Consider the following 15,765-nt stretch of genomic DNA (forward strand, 5'->3'; position numbering starts at 1 on the left):
AGAACGACGAGAGATTAAAAAATGAAACACCCTATTTTTAAAACGTCTTGCTTTAAAAAGTGGGCCTTTGAATTATTTCCTGATGCCTTAATGCTGGGGTGTCCAAACTTGGGAACTTGAAGACTTGTGGACTTCAACTCCCAGAATTCCCCAGGGGGGAATTCTGGGAGTTGAAGTCCACAAGTCTTCAAGTTCCCAAGTTTGGACACCCCTGCCTTAATGGGTGGACGCAAGGACTTTTGAACAAAGGCAGGTGCTTAACAACTCCTGGCTTATTTTACAGAGGGAGGGTCGATTCAGGATCCTATTTGGGGTGGGGGTTGGGGGAGGATCTCGTGCAAAAAAGAAGGGCTTGGAACATGCAACCTCATTTGGGGAATGGTCTCCTAAAACGGAGTGTGCACAGCTGGAAAATGGCGCGCGGCCCTCCAAGGCGAGGCAAGCATCCAATTTTAATCCCAAATTCAATGCATGAAATCGCAAGACACCCCCCCTCCCCCAAGGATGATTTTCCCTCCGTTGAAGATTTCCCAGTCGCAATAAAACGACTGCAATTCGGCGACACCGGAGGCCGCCACTAGAATTTGGGGACCAATCCTGTGGACTAGAAACTTAGACCTTAAAATGATCCTCGTGACGGCTTTTCCAATACATGGGGGCGCTATTTTACTGCCTCCACCCCCCCAATGTTTCTGTTGTCTTTTCGCACCCTCCCAAAGGGGTAAGTAATGTTCCTTAAGGCCACCTTGGTCTGAAGTGAAATTCCGCCTCCGGCGTAAATATGATCAATATTGCAGTTCTCTTGCCTTTGTTCGGCTCTTCGTGACCCCAAGAAATGCCCCGTGGGTTGAGCCGGAGAGAGGAGGGCAGGACTGGGGTTACTGCTCCCTCTGGGGCTGTGTGCCCAGAGCTGCCAGTCGGGGCTGATCAGCTGGGTTTGCCATAGCCTTGTCTCCCAGCAGAGCCAAAGAAATCTCATTGTGCCCTTCTGGAAGGATTCACAGCCCCTGCAGCTTGGCGTGTGCCCTATTCAACACGCCTGCTGCCAGACGTTGCTGCTTTCCCCTAAGATTTATCCCTGATCTTTATTCTGCCTTTGTTTGCAGCAAAGATGGAGAGGTGGAGGGCCAGGCTTAGGGAAGTGGAGGGATGGAGGGCCAGGCTTAGGGAAATGAGAATGGAAGTTCTCATTTCCGTGTTGCATGTTGCGTCCCAAGTTTTCTCTGGCTTGAAAGATTGGCAAACTTATAAGCTGCCATCAGCTCCCGGCTCCTGTTCTCGCCTTCCTCAACGTCGTCGAGCTGAAAGGTTAGCTGGAAGAATGGCTTGGCTGGATGGAAAAGACCTGGCCTTGGCCATCTCTGGATTTCATAAAAGGGGACAATGGAAGAATCCTAACAGAATAGCCGAGTTGGAAAGGACCTTGGAGTTCTTTTAACCCAACCCCCTGCTTAAGTGGGATATATACCATTTTAGGCAAACGGCGGTCTCAAAAAAACCTCCAGTGTTGGGGCATTCACAACTTCTGGAGGCAAGTCGTTCCACTGATGAATCGTTCTCACTGTCAGAAAGTTTCTCCTTCAATCTAGGTTGCTGCTCTCCTTGGTTCATTTCCATCTTGTTGCTTCTTGTTCTACCCTCGGGTGCCTTGGAGAATAGCTTGACTCCCTCTTCTTTGGGGCAGCCCCTGAGATATTGGAAGGCTGCTATCATGTCACCCCTAGTCCTTCTTTTCATTCAACTAGACATCCCCAGTTCCTGCAACCGTTCTTCCTATGTTTTGGCCTCCAGTCCCTTAATCATCTTGGTTGCTCTTTTCTGCACTCACTCTTGGATTTAAAGCAATCCTGTTTGGCAAATCCAGCTTCCTTGTGTTTCCAGCTGCATTCCCCCCCCCCCCCAATTCTTCCTCCCTGCAAAAATCTAGGATGAGTCAAGCTTTCTCCTGTGGCCTCCCCACCCCTCTCCCCACCCACCCCTCTGCTCATCTCCTTCCTTAATTGCCACACTGGGAAATCATCTGACTCCGAAGCCCTTTGTCTGGCCTTCAGGAGGCTGGTAATTAAACGTCTGCCTGCCTATGGGGATCTGCCTATGGTGGTTTTGGGGTCCAAGCTGAATGGAGCTAGCTCTCTCCCCCACCATCACACCCCAGCCTGATAAAAAGGCCCACTTATGCCTTTGCAGAGAAATTGGGAACGGCTGCAGCACCCAGGAATTGCTGTAGAGAAGAGGTCTCCAACCTTGGCAACTTTGAAGACTTGTGGACTTCAACTCCCAGGAGTTCCCCAGCCAGTCCTTAAAATAAAATTAAAAAAGGACGTAAAACCTTAAAAACTCCTTAAAACCAAGCTTTTGAAGGGGTTTTTAAGGTTTTAAAACTCCAGAACCTTGTTGTTGTTAGTTGCAAAGTCATGTCCGATCCATCGCGACCCCAAGGACAACGTTCCTCCAGGCCTTCCTGTCCTCTACCATCCTCTGGAGTCCATTGAAGCTCACGCTGATTGCTTCGGTGACTCCATCCAGCCACCTCCTTCCCTGTTGTCCCCTTCTTCTTTTGCCCTCCATCGTTCCCAGCATGAGGCTCTTCTCCAGGGAGTCCTTCTTCCTTCCCATTAGGTGGCCAAAGTCTTTGAGTTTCCTCTTCAGGATCTGGCCTTCTAAAGAGCAATCAGGGTTGATCTCCTTTAGGACTGACCGGTTGGATGGCCTTGCAGTCCAAGGGACTCAATGCAGGAGTCTTCTCCAGCACCAGAGTTCAAAGGCCTCCATTCTTTGGCGCTCAGCCTTCCTTATGGTCCAACTTTCACAGCCACACATTGCAACTGGGAAAACCGTACCCTTGACTAGACACACTTGTGTTGGCAGGGCGATGTCTCTGCTTTTTAGGATGCTGTCCAGATTTGCCATCGCTTTCCTCCCCAAGCCTTACTGCCTCTTTAAAACCAAGTGTGGAATTGACAGCGCAATTTCACTTTTGTGGGTTGTAGCACAAAGCCACAAAGCATACCGAAAATGCAGGCCAGGTTATGGGGCTCCAGACAGGTAAATCTCAATCCTGGGACTGAATTGTAGAAGGGTTTTTTTTTTAAAAATTGTGGGGGTGTCCCGAGGACCAAGATGCCTGGGCAACACGCCGGCAGTTGGAGGGCTTGCGTAGTTGACAAACACACTCAGCCTTTAGCTAAATCCAGCTGCCGCTGAACAAATAGAGTGGGTTTAAGTCCCTGTCATCCGGCTCCACGATGTATGCAGTTTCCATAGAAATAGATGTAGCTGGTTCTTTGGCCATAATTCAGAATTTTCTGCTCTGATAGCAGAAGCTCTGCTTTGCCGGGGCTGCTGGAGAGAAGACCAGTGCCAAGGATGTGTTCCTGCTGCTGGGCTAGCTTTTACAGCCCTCTCTAAGTGGTTGACGGAGTCAGCCTCTTGCCCCCAACAATCTGGGTCCTCATTTTACCCACCTCGGAAGGATGGAAGGCTGAGTCAATCTGGAGCCTAGTGAGATTGGAACTGCCAAATTGTACTTCAGTTGTTGTGAGAACTTCATCCCTGGAGGCTTTCAAGAAGAGACCGGACTGCCCTCTGTCAGAAATGGTGTAGGGTCTCCTGCTTGGACTAGATGACCTACAAGGTCCCTTCCAACTCTGTTGTTGTTGTTATTATTATATTGTAATTCTGAGTGACAATTCAGAAATGGTTTTATAACAGCGTTGAAAGGGACCTTGGAGGTCTTCTTATCCGACCCCCTGCTCAAGCAGGAGAGCCTCTACCATTCTGGACAAAGGGGCTGTCCAATTTCTTGAAAAGACCCAACGATGAAGCACTCACAACTTCTGGAGGCAAGTTGGGTTCATGAATCCTTCTCGCAGTTAGGGATTTTCTCCATAGTTCTAAGCTCCCTTCTGCAGCGTGTCCTTTACAACCACAGCCGGGATTAGAATTTCCATCGCTAAGGAAGGCAGGGATTAAGCAAGTTGCATCTGATTTTTAGGAACTTTTTTTGGGGGGGGCAGGATCGTTAAGAGAATCTGGCTGTGATTAAGCAGATCTGGTTTTCCTCCTTTGATTTTTGCTTGTTGGATGTTGCCTGGGAAGGCTGAACGTGGAGTTCTACAAACCGTCATAAATGGAACTTGGTTTTTGTTATTAGTTGAGAGGTTGTGTCCATCCCATCGCGACCCCCATTCCCTCAGGCCTTCCTGTGCTCTACCATGCAGAAGGGAGCTTTCTGGTCCGTTTCTCCCATTAGTTTCTGCTTGGGTAGCAGAATGGATGGGTCAATTCCCCCCTCCTGCCCCCCCCAGCCATCCGCCCAGTTTCCTTCCTTGCTCTAATTTTGCACGTCAGACATTTTATGGAGTCGATGATGCTTTTTGACTGCCTAAGATGGGTTTATTTTTGTAAGAAAGAAAAGGCCCATTTCCTGTCTGCGCTTAAGAGCAAACGGGCAGGAAGGCAGAGTCTCGGAGGCCAAGAAACTCTTAAAACTCTAAAAAGTCCTCAGAAGAGGAACCTCTGAAGCAGCCAGTGAAGAATTAGCTAGCTAGCAGATTCTGATACAAATTAATAAGAGTCGGAAGGGACCTTGTAGGTCATCTAGTCCAACCTTCCCGCCCAAGCTGGAGACCTTACACCATTCCTGACAGATGGAAGTCCAGTCTCTTCTTGAAAGTTTCCAGGGATGAAGCTCCCACAACTTCTGGAGGCAACTTCTGTTCCGTTGAATATAGAATAACAGAGTTGGAAGGGACCTTGGAGGTCATCTAGTCCAACACACACACACCCGCTGAAGCAGGAGACCTTACACCATTTCTGACAGATGGCAGTCCAGTCTCTTCTTGAAAGCTTCCAGGGATGAAGCTCAACCGATTTATTGTTCCGTCAGGAAATTTCTCCTTATTTCCAGCTTGCTTCTCTCCTTGATTAGTTTCCACCCGTTGCTTCTTGCTTTACACTCAGGTGCTTTGCAGAATAGCTTGACTCCCTCTTCTTTGGGGCAGCCCCTGAGATATCAGAACACTGCTATCATGTCTCCCCTAATCCTTCTTTTCATCAAACTAGACATACCCAGTTCCTGCAACCGTTCTTCATATGTTTCAGCCTCCAGTCCCCTCATCATCTTTGTTGCTCTTCTCTGCCCTCTCTCCACATCTTTTTTTGCATCGTGGCAACCAAAACTGGATGCCGTATTCCAAGTATGCCCTTACCAAGGCCTTATAAAGTGGTATTAACACTTCACTCCTTAGTTGCCTTCCTGGGGAATGTCAGGATGCCGTCTTGCTACTTTTTCGGTTCTTCTCCGTGGGGTTAGCTTAGAAGTCGGGACAACTGCGTGCCATTCCACCTCTTTCTTTCTCTTTTCTCCATGGGGTTCCTGCCATCTTATCATCCTCTCTTTAGCTGGTTGTCTCTACCCCGGAGGGTTGTTTTTTGTTTTGTGCTCATTGGAGCCGAGACAGAAATGCTGAGGATGCAAATCTGAACTCTGAGGAATTTCAAGCGTGGGACTTGCCAAGCATGTCAGCAGTTGGTGTTGGGCCGTGTGAATTTTGAGAAGCCGCAGCGACTGCCAATGAAGCATTTTTCTCTTAGATTCCTCCCTGGGGATGAACAGGGTCTTTTGACAAGGGTGTCCAACTGTGGCAGGTTTTAAGACTTGGGGACTTCTACTCCCGGAATTCCCCAACCAGCCATGGGTTTTTCAGTTCCATCATCCTTATTCCTCTTCTACAGGGTCAAATTTGCATTAGCTTAAAGCAGCATTTCTCAGCTTTGTAAGATGCGTGTACTGTGACTTCCAGAATTCGGTGGTGGTTAGATGTGCTAGCTTTGAGAAGAGCCTAAACCAGGGTTGTCCAACTGTGACAACTTTAAGACTCATGGGCTTCAACTCCCAGAATTCCTCAGCCATCCATGGTAACTTTTAAGACTTGTGGACTTCAACTCCCAGAATTCCCCAGCCTTGCTAAGTGAGGACTACCTGTATAGACAGATAAGACTTTGGATCAGTGGTGGGATTCAAAATGTTTTACTACCAGTTCTGTGGACGTGGCTTTGTGGGCGTGGTGTGGCTTTGTGGGTGTGGCAGGGGAAGTATACTGCAAAATCCCCATTCCTTCCCCACCCCATTAACCTGCTTTCCAACTCCGTTCTCCTGTTCAGGGCAACAAAAGAAGCTCGACTGGGAGGTATCAGGGGCGGGGCCAGCCTATTTGCCGCTTCTCTGAACTACTCAAAGTTTCCGCTACCAGTTCTCCAGAACCTAGGGGGCCTTGACTCCCTCCGCCATCTGTGTCTCTTCTTCTAGGGATCGATCTCTCAGCCAACCAAGATGAAGAGGGTGACCAGGAAACCTTCCAGATGGAAATCAACAAAGAGACCAAGAAATGCACCTTCAGGACTTGTACTGGGAAATACTGGACTCTGACCTCCAACGGTGGAGTGCAATCCACTGCCTTGACTAAGTGAGTTCCAGTTACTCCAAGATTGCTAAGAAATCTGTGGGAATGGGTTATGAGTTTGAGTCCTTGCTTTGTGCTAAGCCCTTAAATTGTTGTTGTGGCCCTCCAGCGGAGCTGGCAGCAGAGTCGGACAGTGAGGAGGTTGGGAAGGAACGTGGGACAGTCTTGGAGTTTGGGGAAGACTCGGAGGAGGGCTCTGCGTAGGAGGCAGAGAGGGGGCCAAGGCCGTCTGGCAGTGATCAGGTGCCTATGGAGCAGTGAGGCAAAGGAACAGCTGGAGCCTGTTCCCAGTGTGCGTATGCGCAGAGCTGCCAGAAGGAAAGAACAACTAAGAAATCAGGGTCAACTTGGAAGCAAAGCCACAGATGGACGGTGAATGGCCCTTCCCATAGGAGTGAAAGGGGCGGGGGCTTTGCAGGAAACAATTCGTTCATTCAGTTGTTAGATTCATTTCAGGAGTGTGAAGATCTGTCTTTGAATCTCAGAGACTCTGTGCCCAGTCTTTCCTTGCACAGCACTTCATTTGGCAAATATTCACATGGCAGCTTTCCAAGATAGATAAGGTCTGTGGTCATAAATATTCCTTTGAAAGACTCTTTGCTAGGCCTTTGCCGAATGTGAAGGAGAGGAATTCATATTTGTTTAATAAAAGGGGTTTTGTCGGGACCAGGACTCTGCCTCCTGCTTTTGGGGGAAGCCTAGCTCAGAACAAATTGCTTGCTTGAGCATGCTGTAGGAATCCCACCATTCTAGTTTATTCCACCAAGTAGTTGAAATAACCAATAGTTTAGCATGAAGAGCCCAGCAACTGGTCCTGTGGGGAATGGGGTTTTAATTTCCAAAATACAAAGTGTTTGATCAGGGTGTGACAGTACATGCAAACGCTACCTGCTCCCAAGAGAGAATGATTCAAACACGGTGAACTTAAACAGCACTTGTGCAAAAACAAAAAAATAAAATAACATCTGAGGCCAAAATAACTTTGACTGTTCTGGAAGGTTTCTGAATTTGATGTCCAACAGGGTCAAAACGCCAAACATATCCAGAATCCCTAAACCAGTGTTTCTCAACCTTGGCGACTTTTAAGTCCTGTGCACTTCAACTCCCAGAATTCCCCAGCCAGCTGGCTGGGGGATTCTGGAAGTTGAAGTGTACAGGACTTAAAGTCGCCAAAGTTGAGAAACACTGCGCCTAAACAATCTTGTTTTCAAATTCGAAATGTTTTGCGTATGGCTTCGGTGCCAGGCCGCAAACATTTATTTGCTCAATGCTTAAGAAAATAAATACATCTGGGAAAAAATGACCCCGTGGGCTGGAAAAGACTCAACTCATTGGCCGTTAAGTAGAGCTGAGGTGGCACAGTGGCTAGAGAGCAGTACTGCAGGCTACTTCAGCTGACTGCAGTGTTGCAGGCTAACTCTGCCCCCTGCCAAGAGTTCGATCCTGACCGGCTCAAGGTTGACTCAGCCTTCCGTCCTTCCGAGGTGGGTAAAATGAGGACTCATATTGTTGGGGGCAAGAGAGGCTGACTCTGTAAACCACTTAGAGAGGGCTGTAAAAGCACTGTGAAGCGGTATATAAGTCTAAGTGCTATTGCTAAGTGCTATTAAGTTTGTGGAGATGCTCGTGCTGTCCAGAGGCCACAGCAGGGGGAAAAAAACACCTCATTTTTTCAGAAGTGTGTGGAGAAATTGGGAGAAAGCTACCACCATCGACACGAGGGGTGTCGAAACCATCCTTGGTTGCGTTGTGGTCCTGACAAGGGGTGGGGACTGGGGAACGTTGGTCGTTCGTTCTCCCCTGATGCTATGACAGAAAAGGCCCTTCTCAGTCTTGCTTTGCTCCAGCAGGAATGCCAACTGCTACTTCGACATTGAGTGGTGTGACCGGCGTATCACTCTGAAAGCTGCCAACGGCAAATACGTCACTGCCAAGAAGAACGGGCAGCTTGCTGCTACGGTCGAAACGGCCAGTAAGTGCTTTCTTTGCCTCTGTCGATCAGGTGTTTTATTTATTTATTTATTTATTATTAGCGTTTATATACCGCCCCCTCTCCCGAAAGGGACTTTTATCAGGCAGGACGCAGTGGCTCATTGGATAAGACACTGAGCTTGTTAATTGGGAAGGTCAGCAGTTCGGCGGTTCGAATCCCTAGCGCCGCCTAACGGAGTGAGCTCCCGTGACTTGTCCCAGCTTCTGCCAACCTAGCAGTTCGAAAGCATGTTAAAAAATGCGAGTAGGAAAATAGAAACCACCTTTGGTGGGAAGGGAACAGCATTCCGTGGGCCTTTGGTGTTGAGTCATGCAGGCCACATGACCACGGAGACGTCTTCAGACAGCGCTGGCTCTTCGGCTTTGAAATGGGGATGAGCACCCTCCGCCCCCTAGAGTCAGGAACGACTAGCACATATGTCCGAGGGGAACCTTTACCTTATCAGGAGAAGCCAGGAGTGTATCATGGTGGGAGCGTCCGCTGGTTAAACGTGGCCGTCCTGAGGTTGGGGCGATTGGAGCTAACCTGGATATAGTGGGAAGCAAATTGGTTTCCTGGTAAATATCGCTCCGTTCCCTCCATTCTCCAATGGCAGGTGAGACCGAGCAGTTCCTCATGAAGCTGATTAACAGGCCCATCATCGTTTTCCGTGGAGAACATGGCTTCATCGGCTGTCGGAAGATGACGGGCACCTTAGATTGCAATCGATCTTCTTACGATATCTTTCAGCTGGAGTTTAACGATGGTGCCTACAACATCAAAGGTAAGGACTCTCCCTGGCCGTGAAGCAGACTCTCCTTAGGGCAGGGGTCCCCAAACTTGGCACCTTTAAGACTTGTGGATTTCAACTCCCAGAATTCTTGAAGACCTCTGCCTTAGGGCACCGGTCAGCCTTCCCCAACTAGTTGCCATACTGAAGTCTGCTGTCAGCGCCCAGAATTCCTAGCCACACACCGGTTGGGAGGATTATGGACACCGAAGTCCAGAAAAAGGCGGGTGATGTCCTCCACATCCCTTCCTGGAGGAGTTGAGATTGAAAGTAGGAAGTTCGCATTAAGGCAGGTTTGAACTATCCTGGCCCCACAGATGCTCAAATAATTTGGGGGAAGAGTCTGCTGGAGACCGTAGGAGAAGATCAGGCAGGACTGGTGGGGAGGAGGAGTTAAGCAAGCCATCAGCCTAGAATCCTTAACGTTGCCACAAATGGTCCAAGTCCAAACCCCTCTTGAATTCCGTTGGCCCTTCTTTGGTGCCAATTTTGTTGAACTTTACTTGGGTGTAGGTGTTCTGACCCAGCTCCCCATCCACGACAAACCCTCTGAAGTGAACTCAAGGATTCAGAAACAAAAAGTTTCTCTCTCAACACAGGCTAACAAGGCTGGAAGACAAATAAGTTGTCTGCCACATCTATTCATCTCCGCCCCCTGCCTTTTATCCCCAGACATAGGGTGGGGCTTCGCTAGCAGCAGCGGCTCTTCCGTCCTGAGGACCGGCCCATAGATTTCCACTGTTCTCCTCTCCCCTGTGTCTTCTGCACACCTATTCATCTCTGCTCTCTGCCTTTTATCCCCAGAGCTAGGGTGGGACTTCACTAGCAGCAGTGGCTCTTCCGTCCCAAGGACCGGCCCATATATTTCCACTGTTCTCCTCTCCTCTGCCTTCTGTGCATCATGCCCTGGACCCAGCTGTCCCTCCTCTTCCTCATCAGCTACCTCCAGACCTGGGGGCTGTTGACTCCCCATCTGAGGGCTGACAGACGACCCAGGCTCCACCTCTCTCTCTTCCAGCTCCATTCCTCCTTCCCCCTCGGAGCTCTCAGGTTGCCTTGATGCTGATCCTGACTCCCCCTCTTCCTCCTCCTCCTCCTCCTCCTCCTCCTCCTCCTCCTCCTCCTCTGATTTGGCCCTGGAGGTCGCCAAGAGGCCACAACAGTAGCCTTGAATAAATCTTCTATGCTACAACCCTTCCAATGGTTCTGATCCTTTGCGGCCGACATCCTGTGGCCCTGCTGGAGGCGCCGCCTTGAATCGGTTTCCCTCTCCCCCTTCTCCTTTTCAGATTCCACCGGAAAATATTGGATGGTGGGAAACGAGGCGTCCATCACCAGCAGCAGCGATTCTCCCGTGGACTTCTTCTTCGAGTTCTGCGACTTTAACAAGGTGGCCATCAAAGTCAACAACAAATACCTGAAGGGCGACCATGCCGGGGTCCTCAAAGCCTCCGCCGACGCCATTGAGCCCTCCACCCTCTGGGAGTATTAAACGCACTTTAGTCTCCTTCCCTTCGCTCTACGCTTCCTCTCTCCCCCCCCCTTTCCTTTTTTTCGGTTGCCAACTTCCTGCAGGAATTTTCCTTTTGGTATGTTCTGGTGTGTCTTTTTCAAAGAGGGATTATATCTTTCAGACTTGGCCTGCTGCCTTTGGTCTGCCATATTGTTGTTGTTGTTGTTGTTGTTGTTTTAAGTTGAGTTTTTCCCCCTCCCCTCCCTTTGTTACGTGAGCTCATCTAAAACTGGAAGAAGAAAACAAACCATTGTTGATCTGCAGAAAATGTCCTGCTCTCACCTTGTGGACTTTTTGTTAGCAGGGAGAAAGAAGGGAAACGTTGGGTGGGGGGGAATGAACGAACCTCTCCTTTCGACCTCTGCTGAATTGAAATCAATTCAGTTCCGAATCGAAAAGGAATATATTTCTCATCCTTGGAATCGGAAAACGTGCCCTACTCCACCCCTCCCCATCTGTTCCCCCTCCTCCTGAGATGATGTGGGTGTGTCTTCAGGAAGAGCTAGTATTGAGCTCAGCAAGAGCCCACTTTGGAAAACTTTGAGGGTTTTGTGGGCTCAGGACCCCACCTTCTGTCTCGGTGTAGGTGGGGGTCCGTGATTCTTGTCCTCAGCTGGGCTTTCCCAGTTTGAGCTGGGATATCTTCTGCAGTGAGAACGAAGAGTTCTCTTTCTTGGCTTTTTTAAGTTACTCATCCCCCTTCTTTGGCGAAGATAGAGGAGAAGTCGCTTAGCGTATCTTGTCATCCCTTGGGATGAGAGAAGAAGGAGGGGTAGGAGAAAGAGACAAGATGTGAATCTAAGGTGAGCTACCAAAGCAGGACAGAAGGTCTGTCTTGATGCTCACAGACTAAACGAGCTGCTTCTTTCCAAATGGAATCGTACTGGACCTCCGCGCGTTCATCTCATCCTCAAAAGATCCAAGAGAATTCCTTGGTTTTTTTCCCCCCACCCTTGTGCACCCCTCCCCCAAAGCATCTCTAAACATCTCCCCGAAACACGCCGAGAAGCCATTGATGTTGCCTTATGGTTCTTTTCCCTTTCTCCCTGAAAGGTGCAACCGTAATCGAATTTCCCTTTGTCTCTTTTCTACCTTTCTCATCATTGGGGAGGTCTTAACATTTGGTTAGAGCAGGCCAGGACTACCGTGAAGCTGTTGCTTACGGATGGATGCATCAGATAAAGGCGTTGAGTTGCACATCAGTATGTCCGCGCGTCTCATTTCCCCCCTCCCTCCCTCTTGCTTTGGCTGGGGGAGAAACATCTCGACATCTCCTCTGTTTCTCTTCACCGTTCATCCATGATGGAGGGCAGCTTCCCTGCCAGCAGCTGATACAACTGACTTGAAAAATTGAACAGGGACTTAGTCATGACGCAGATCAGTCCGCAGGAGAATTGGATCTCCCTTGGTTTTCCTCCCAAGTACTTTTCACTGAAATGTCTTTGTAGATTTTTTGGGGGGAGGGAGGTATGGAAGACGAGATGGTGGGGAAGGTATTGGGAGGAGTGGGTCAAGCAGAGGTGAAGCCATGCTGCGTGTCCACAAACTCTTCAGGGGAATCCTCCATCGCCAACTTATCTGTGTCCCTTAAACTAGCATCATTTGCACAACACATGTCCACTGCATTGTTCTACCTGTTGACCTCAACTGGAATATTTGTCGTCTTCTCATCTCGCCGCCTGCTTCCCCCCCCCTCCCCCCAATTGTAAACTCTGAGTCAACGTAGCCATTTCTGGCTTCTGCATCTCAGCAGCTTCCCACATCTCATCTCATCTCTTCTCTTGACAAGCTATGTTGAGGGCCTCCTCAAGACGAGACCCCAGCATCATCTCGTGACCCACCGGGTCTGCTTCTGTGAATCCCGCACTTTGCCCCCGCGGAACCCCAAAAGATAGAAAGTTGAACAGGAAAAGTCTTCTCTTGACTTAGATCAACTTGCCCCTCCAAGCCCAACCTAACTTAGCCGCTTTGCTAGGATCGTTGTTTGGCCTAGCCCAACTTGATCTTTAACACGTTGCTTAACTCTTTGGGGAGTCCCGAGGAGTCTTCCGTGCACGCACGTTTTGTGTGGATTTATTTTATTATTATTTTGTCGTCGTCATCCGATGCGATGGCTTCTTGGGGTTTTAATCTCTGCTTCCTTAGGCCAAGCAGACCCCAGATTTACCCCTGAAGTCTGCGGGGGGGGGACTTCGCTTGAAATGGTGCTCTCTGATCCAAATCCATGAATTTTTAAGATCCAGATTTGTATTTCCTAAACGCATTAACTTTGGGGGAGGGGGTTTGGCCAAATTTTCAAAGGGGTTGGTGGGTTTTTGATTAACTTAGGGGGGGAACAGCAGGGACCACGTCCTAAGCCTTAACAAAAGCATCCACACTCTGCCATCCATAAGGTGACTTCGATAGGAATTGGTGCTCTAAACTTTATAGCAATGGAAATTATTTGCCTTATGAGTAAAAGAGGGTTTTTGAGCTGGGGTTCGCCTGGGAATCTTAACTGGATTGCGCTGAAGTTCTGGAAACTCTAGAAACCTTAAGCTTGTGAAAGAAACCACGATTTAGGGAGCAGAGATGACAACCCAGTAGGCCTCCGGAGTCTGTCCTGTTTTCCTGTGTCTCTTGCCCACCTGGTGGGATTTGGATCATGTTACACCTCACTGCCTTTCCTCCTGTAACAGTTTGTCAGTCAAGAATTCTTGCCTTCTATTTCCTTGACTATTGTGGCTATGAAAAGCATCTCATATCCTGATATGTTTAGTTAATTTTTCCCCCCTCCTTTAAAAACACTTTTTTGTAAGTGCCATTTGTATAAGAAGCATCAAATGGAGAAGAGAATTGACAAAATAAAAACCTGCATACAGATATAAAACTGTTGGCTGCGTCTTTGGTTATTTTAGAGGCTACTTTGGGAAATTTGACTCATGGATTTTTTTAATCTTTTCTCTTGGTGGTCTCTCAAACACTGATCCCCACAGGAGGCAGCTTAGCTTAGCAAGGTACACAAACACACAAATAATATCATTTGCAGGACCACAAAGAGGGGAGTTTATGCCCTGCATTTCCTGAGAGATAATTCTTTACCCTGTTTGCCTTGCAAGGTATTTTCCCCTTCCCCATTTATTTGTAAACAATTCACTCACAGATGTGCATTCATTTAGGAAGGGACTGTCCTCTTTGTAGAGTTGTAAGCCACAATAGTGTGGGTGGGTTAACACCAAGCAATAAACAATGCCCCAATCAAGGAACTCCCAACTCCATAAGCGCCAGCCTAAGAAGGACCCACAAACGGGGAAAGCCACTTGGATATAAACAAAGAGCAAACCCCACTCCCTTCTACCACTGATGACGTTACCTAGTTGGGTCATGAAACGTCTGCAAGGAAACAAGCTCAAGAGAGCACCAAGGAACCCCACATGATGGGATATTTGAAACCAGCTTGAGACTTGGTTCCAAAGCTACATCCTTTAGAGCTGTGGTCACCAACTGGTGGTCCGTGAGAAAATTTTGGTGGTCCACGGAAAAATTATTTGCATTTTTTATATTGCACTAAATTAGGGATCCTCCCATGGGCTGGATACATGCAAGGAACGCTTGTGTTGCTGCAGAGAGTCTCCCCCTTTGGGGTCCTTTTGTGAGGATCGGAGGGGGGCAGAAATTCCGACTTGGGATCTGCTTCAGCCTCATGGTGGGGGGCTTTGGGCGAAGGCTGGAGGGAAGCACCATTGGTGGAAAAGAGCCAGAGAGCCTCGTTCCAGTGGGACTGCATCGTGGCCTGGAACTGGCTGACCATCTCAGCCCAGTGAGCCTCACTTAACAACGTACATTTGGGACTCCGTTGTGGTTGTAAGTGAGGGGGTGCCTGCAGTTTAACCGAGCAGTTTGCCAGAGGGTCTTATAGCCATGGTTTTAGTTCCTTCTCAAGGCAAATCAGCCCCCACAAGAGCCTGCAGAGCTGCAGAATCTGACCCTTAATAAAAGCAGGGCTGCTGACGGATGAGGCTTTCCCGTTGCCATGGTGATGAGGCCTGCTGGAGCATCTTGCCCGGAAGATCAAAAATGGGGACTTGCAGCCCCCATGAGACGGCAAAAAAGCCCGATTTGCAGAAACCTCCTTGCTACTTCAGACCAATTCCACCCCCACCCCCCCACTGCTTTCATTCCCCCCCCCCCATACCAGAACGAGAAACCTAGTTTAGCTTAGCCACCATTAAAGGCAGGAGTGGCTGGTATTCTCTTGAAGTCCACTTCTGAATTATGCAGGGAAGGTTTTTGTTTTTTAAAAAAAAAAAAGTTTAAACTTCCTTCAGATGCTGCAGAATGACGGGAGCCCAGAAGTAGCAAGAGAGAGAGACTCCCTCTTAATTATTATTATTTTTTAAGTGCTGGATTGAAAATTCATTTTGCATGACCCCTATTCTTTGCTTTGGTGGATAATAAACTTTTTTTCTTTTTTTCTCACATTCTTTCTTTTCCTTCCTTCCTTCCTCTCCTTCCTTCCCCCCTCCCTCTCCTCCCTTCTTTGCTTGGTGGAAACAATAAACGCGGCAAAATATTGCTGTGGGATGCAGATTTAACAGATTTAACATAGTTGGAAGGGACCTTGAAGGTCATCTAGTCTAATCCCCCCCTCCCAAGTAGGAGACCCTACACCATTCCTGAGAGTCTCTTCTTGAAAGCCTCCAGGGATGAAGCTCCCACAACTTCCGAAAGCAACTTCTGTTCCATGGGTTGATTGTTCTCACTGTCAGGAAATCCCTCCTTATTTCCAGGTTGAATCTCTCCTTGGTCAGTTTCCATCCATCGTTCCTTGTCTGACCTTCGGGTGCCTTGGAAAATAGCTTGACCCCTTCCGCTCTGTGGCAGCCCCTCCAATATCGGAAGATGCTATCCTGTCTCCCCTGGTCCTTCTCTTCATTGGACTAGCCATGCCCGGTTCCTGCAACAAAGTCCTTGCTCTTTATAACAAGGTGGCCACTGCATGCAAGACCTGGAATTGAAAATCTTTGGGTTTGGCCGTGCAACAACA

The 15,765-nt window shown here is 48.7% G+C and overlaps 1 protein-coding gene across 1 annotated transcript in view; it reads left to right on the forward strand.

The window, feature by feature from the left end:
* Positions 1-13,608, forward strand: part of FSCN1 (fascin actin-bundling protein 1) — a 29,902-nt gene extending 16,294 nt beyond the window's left edge. Inside the window, exons 2-5 of the mRNA XM_081965781.1 lie at positions 6,311-6,467; positions 8,315-8,436; positions 9,053-9,220; positions 10,516-13,608. Coding sequence (XP_081821907.1) covers positions 6,311-6,467; positions 8,315-8,436; positions 9,053-9,220; positions 10,516-10,718 — 650 coding nt within the window. The 3' untranslated portion in view covers positions 10,719-13,608. The remainder of the gene's footprint in view (positions 1-6,310; positions 6,468-8,314; positions 8,437-9,052; positions 9,221-10,515) is intronic.
* Positions 13,609-15,765: the final 2,157 nt, after the last annotated feature.

This window comes from Natrix helvetica (genome assembly GCF_964273705.1).
Source record: "Natrix helvetica genome assembly, chromosome: 13".
NCBI classification, from domain to species: domain Eukaryota; kingdom Metazoa; phylum Chordata; class Lepidosauria; order Squamata; family Natricidae; genus Natrix; species Natrix helvetica.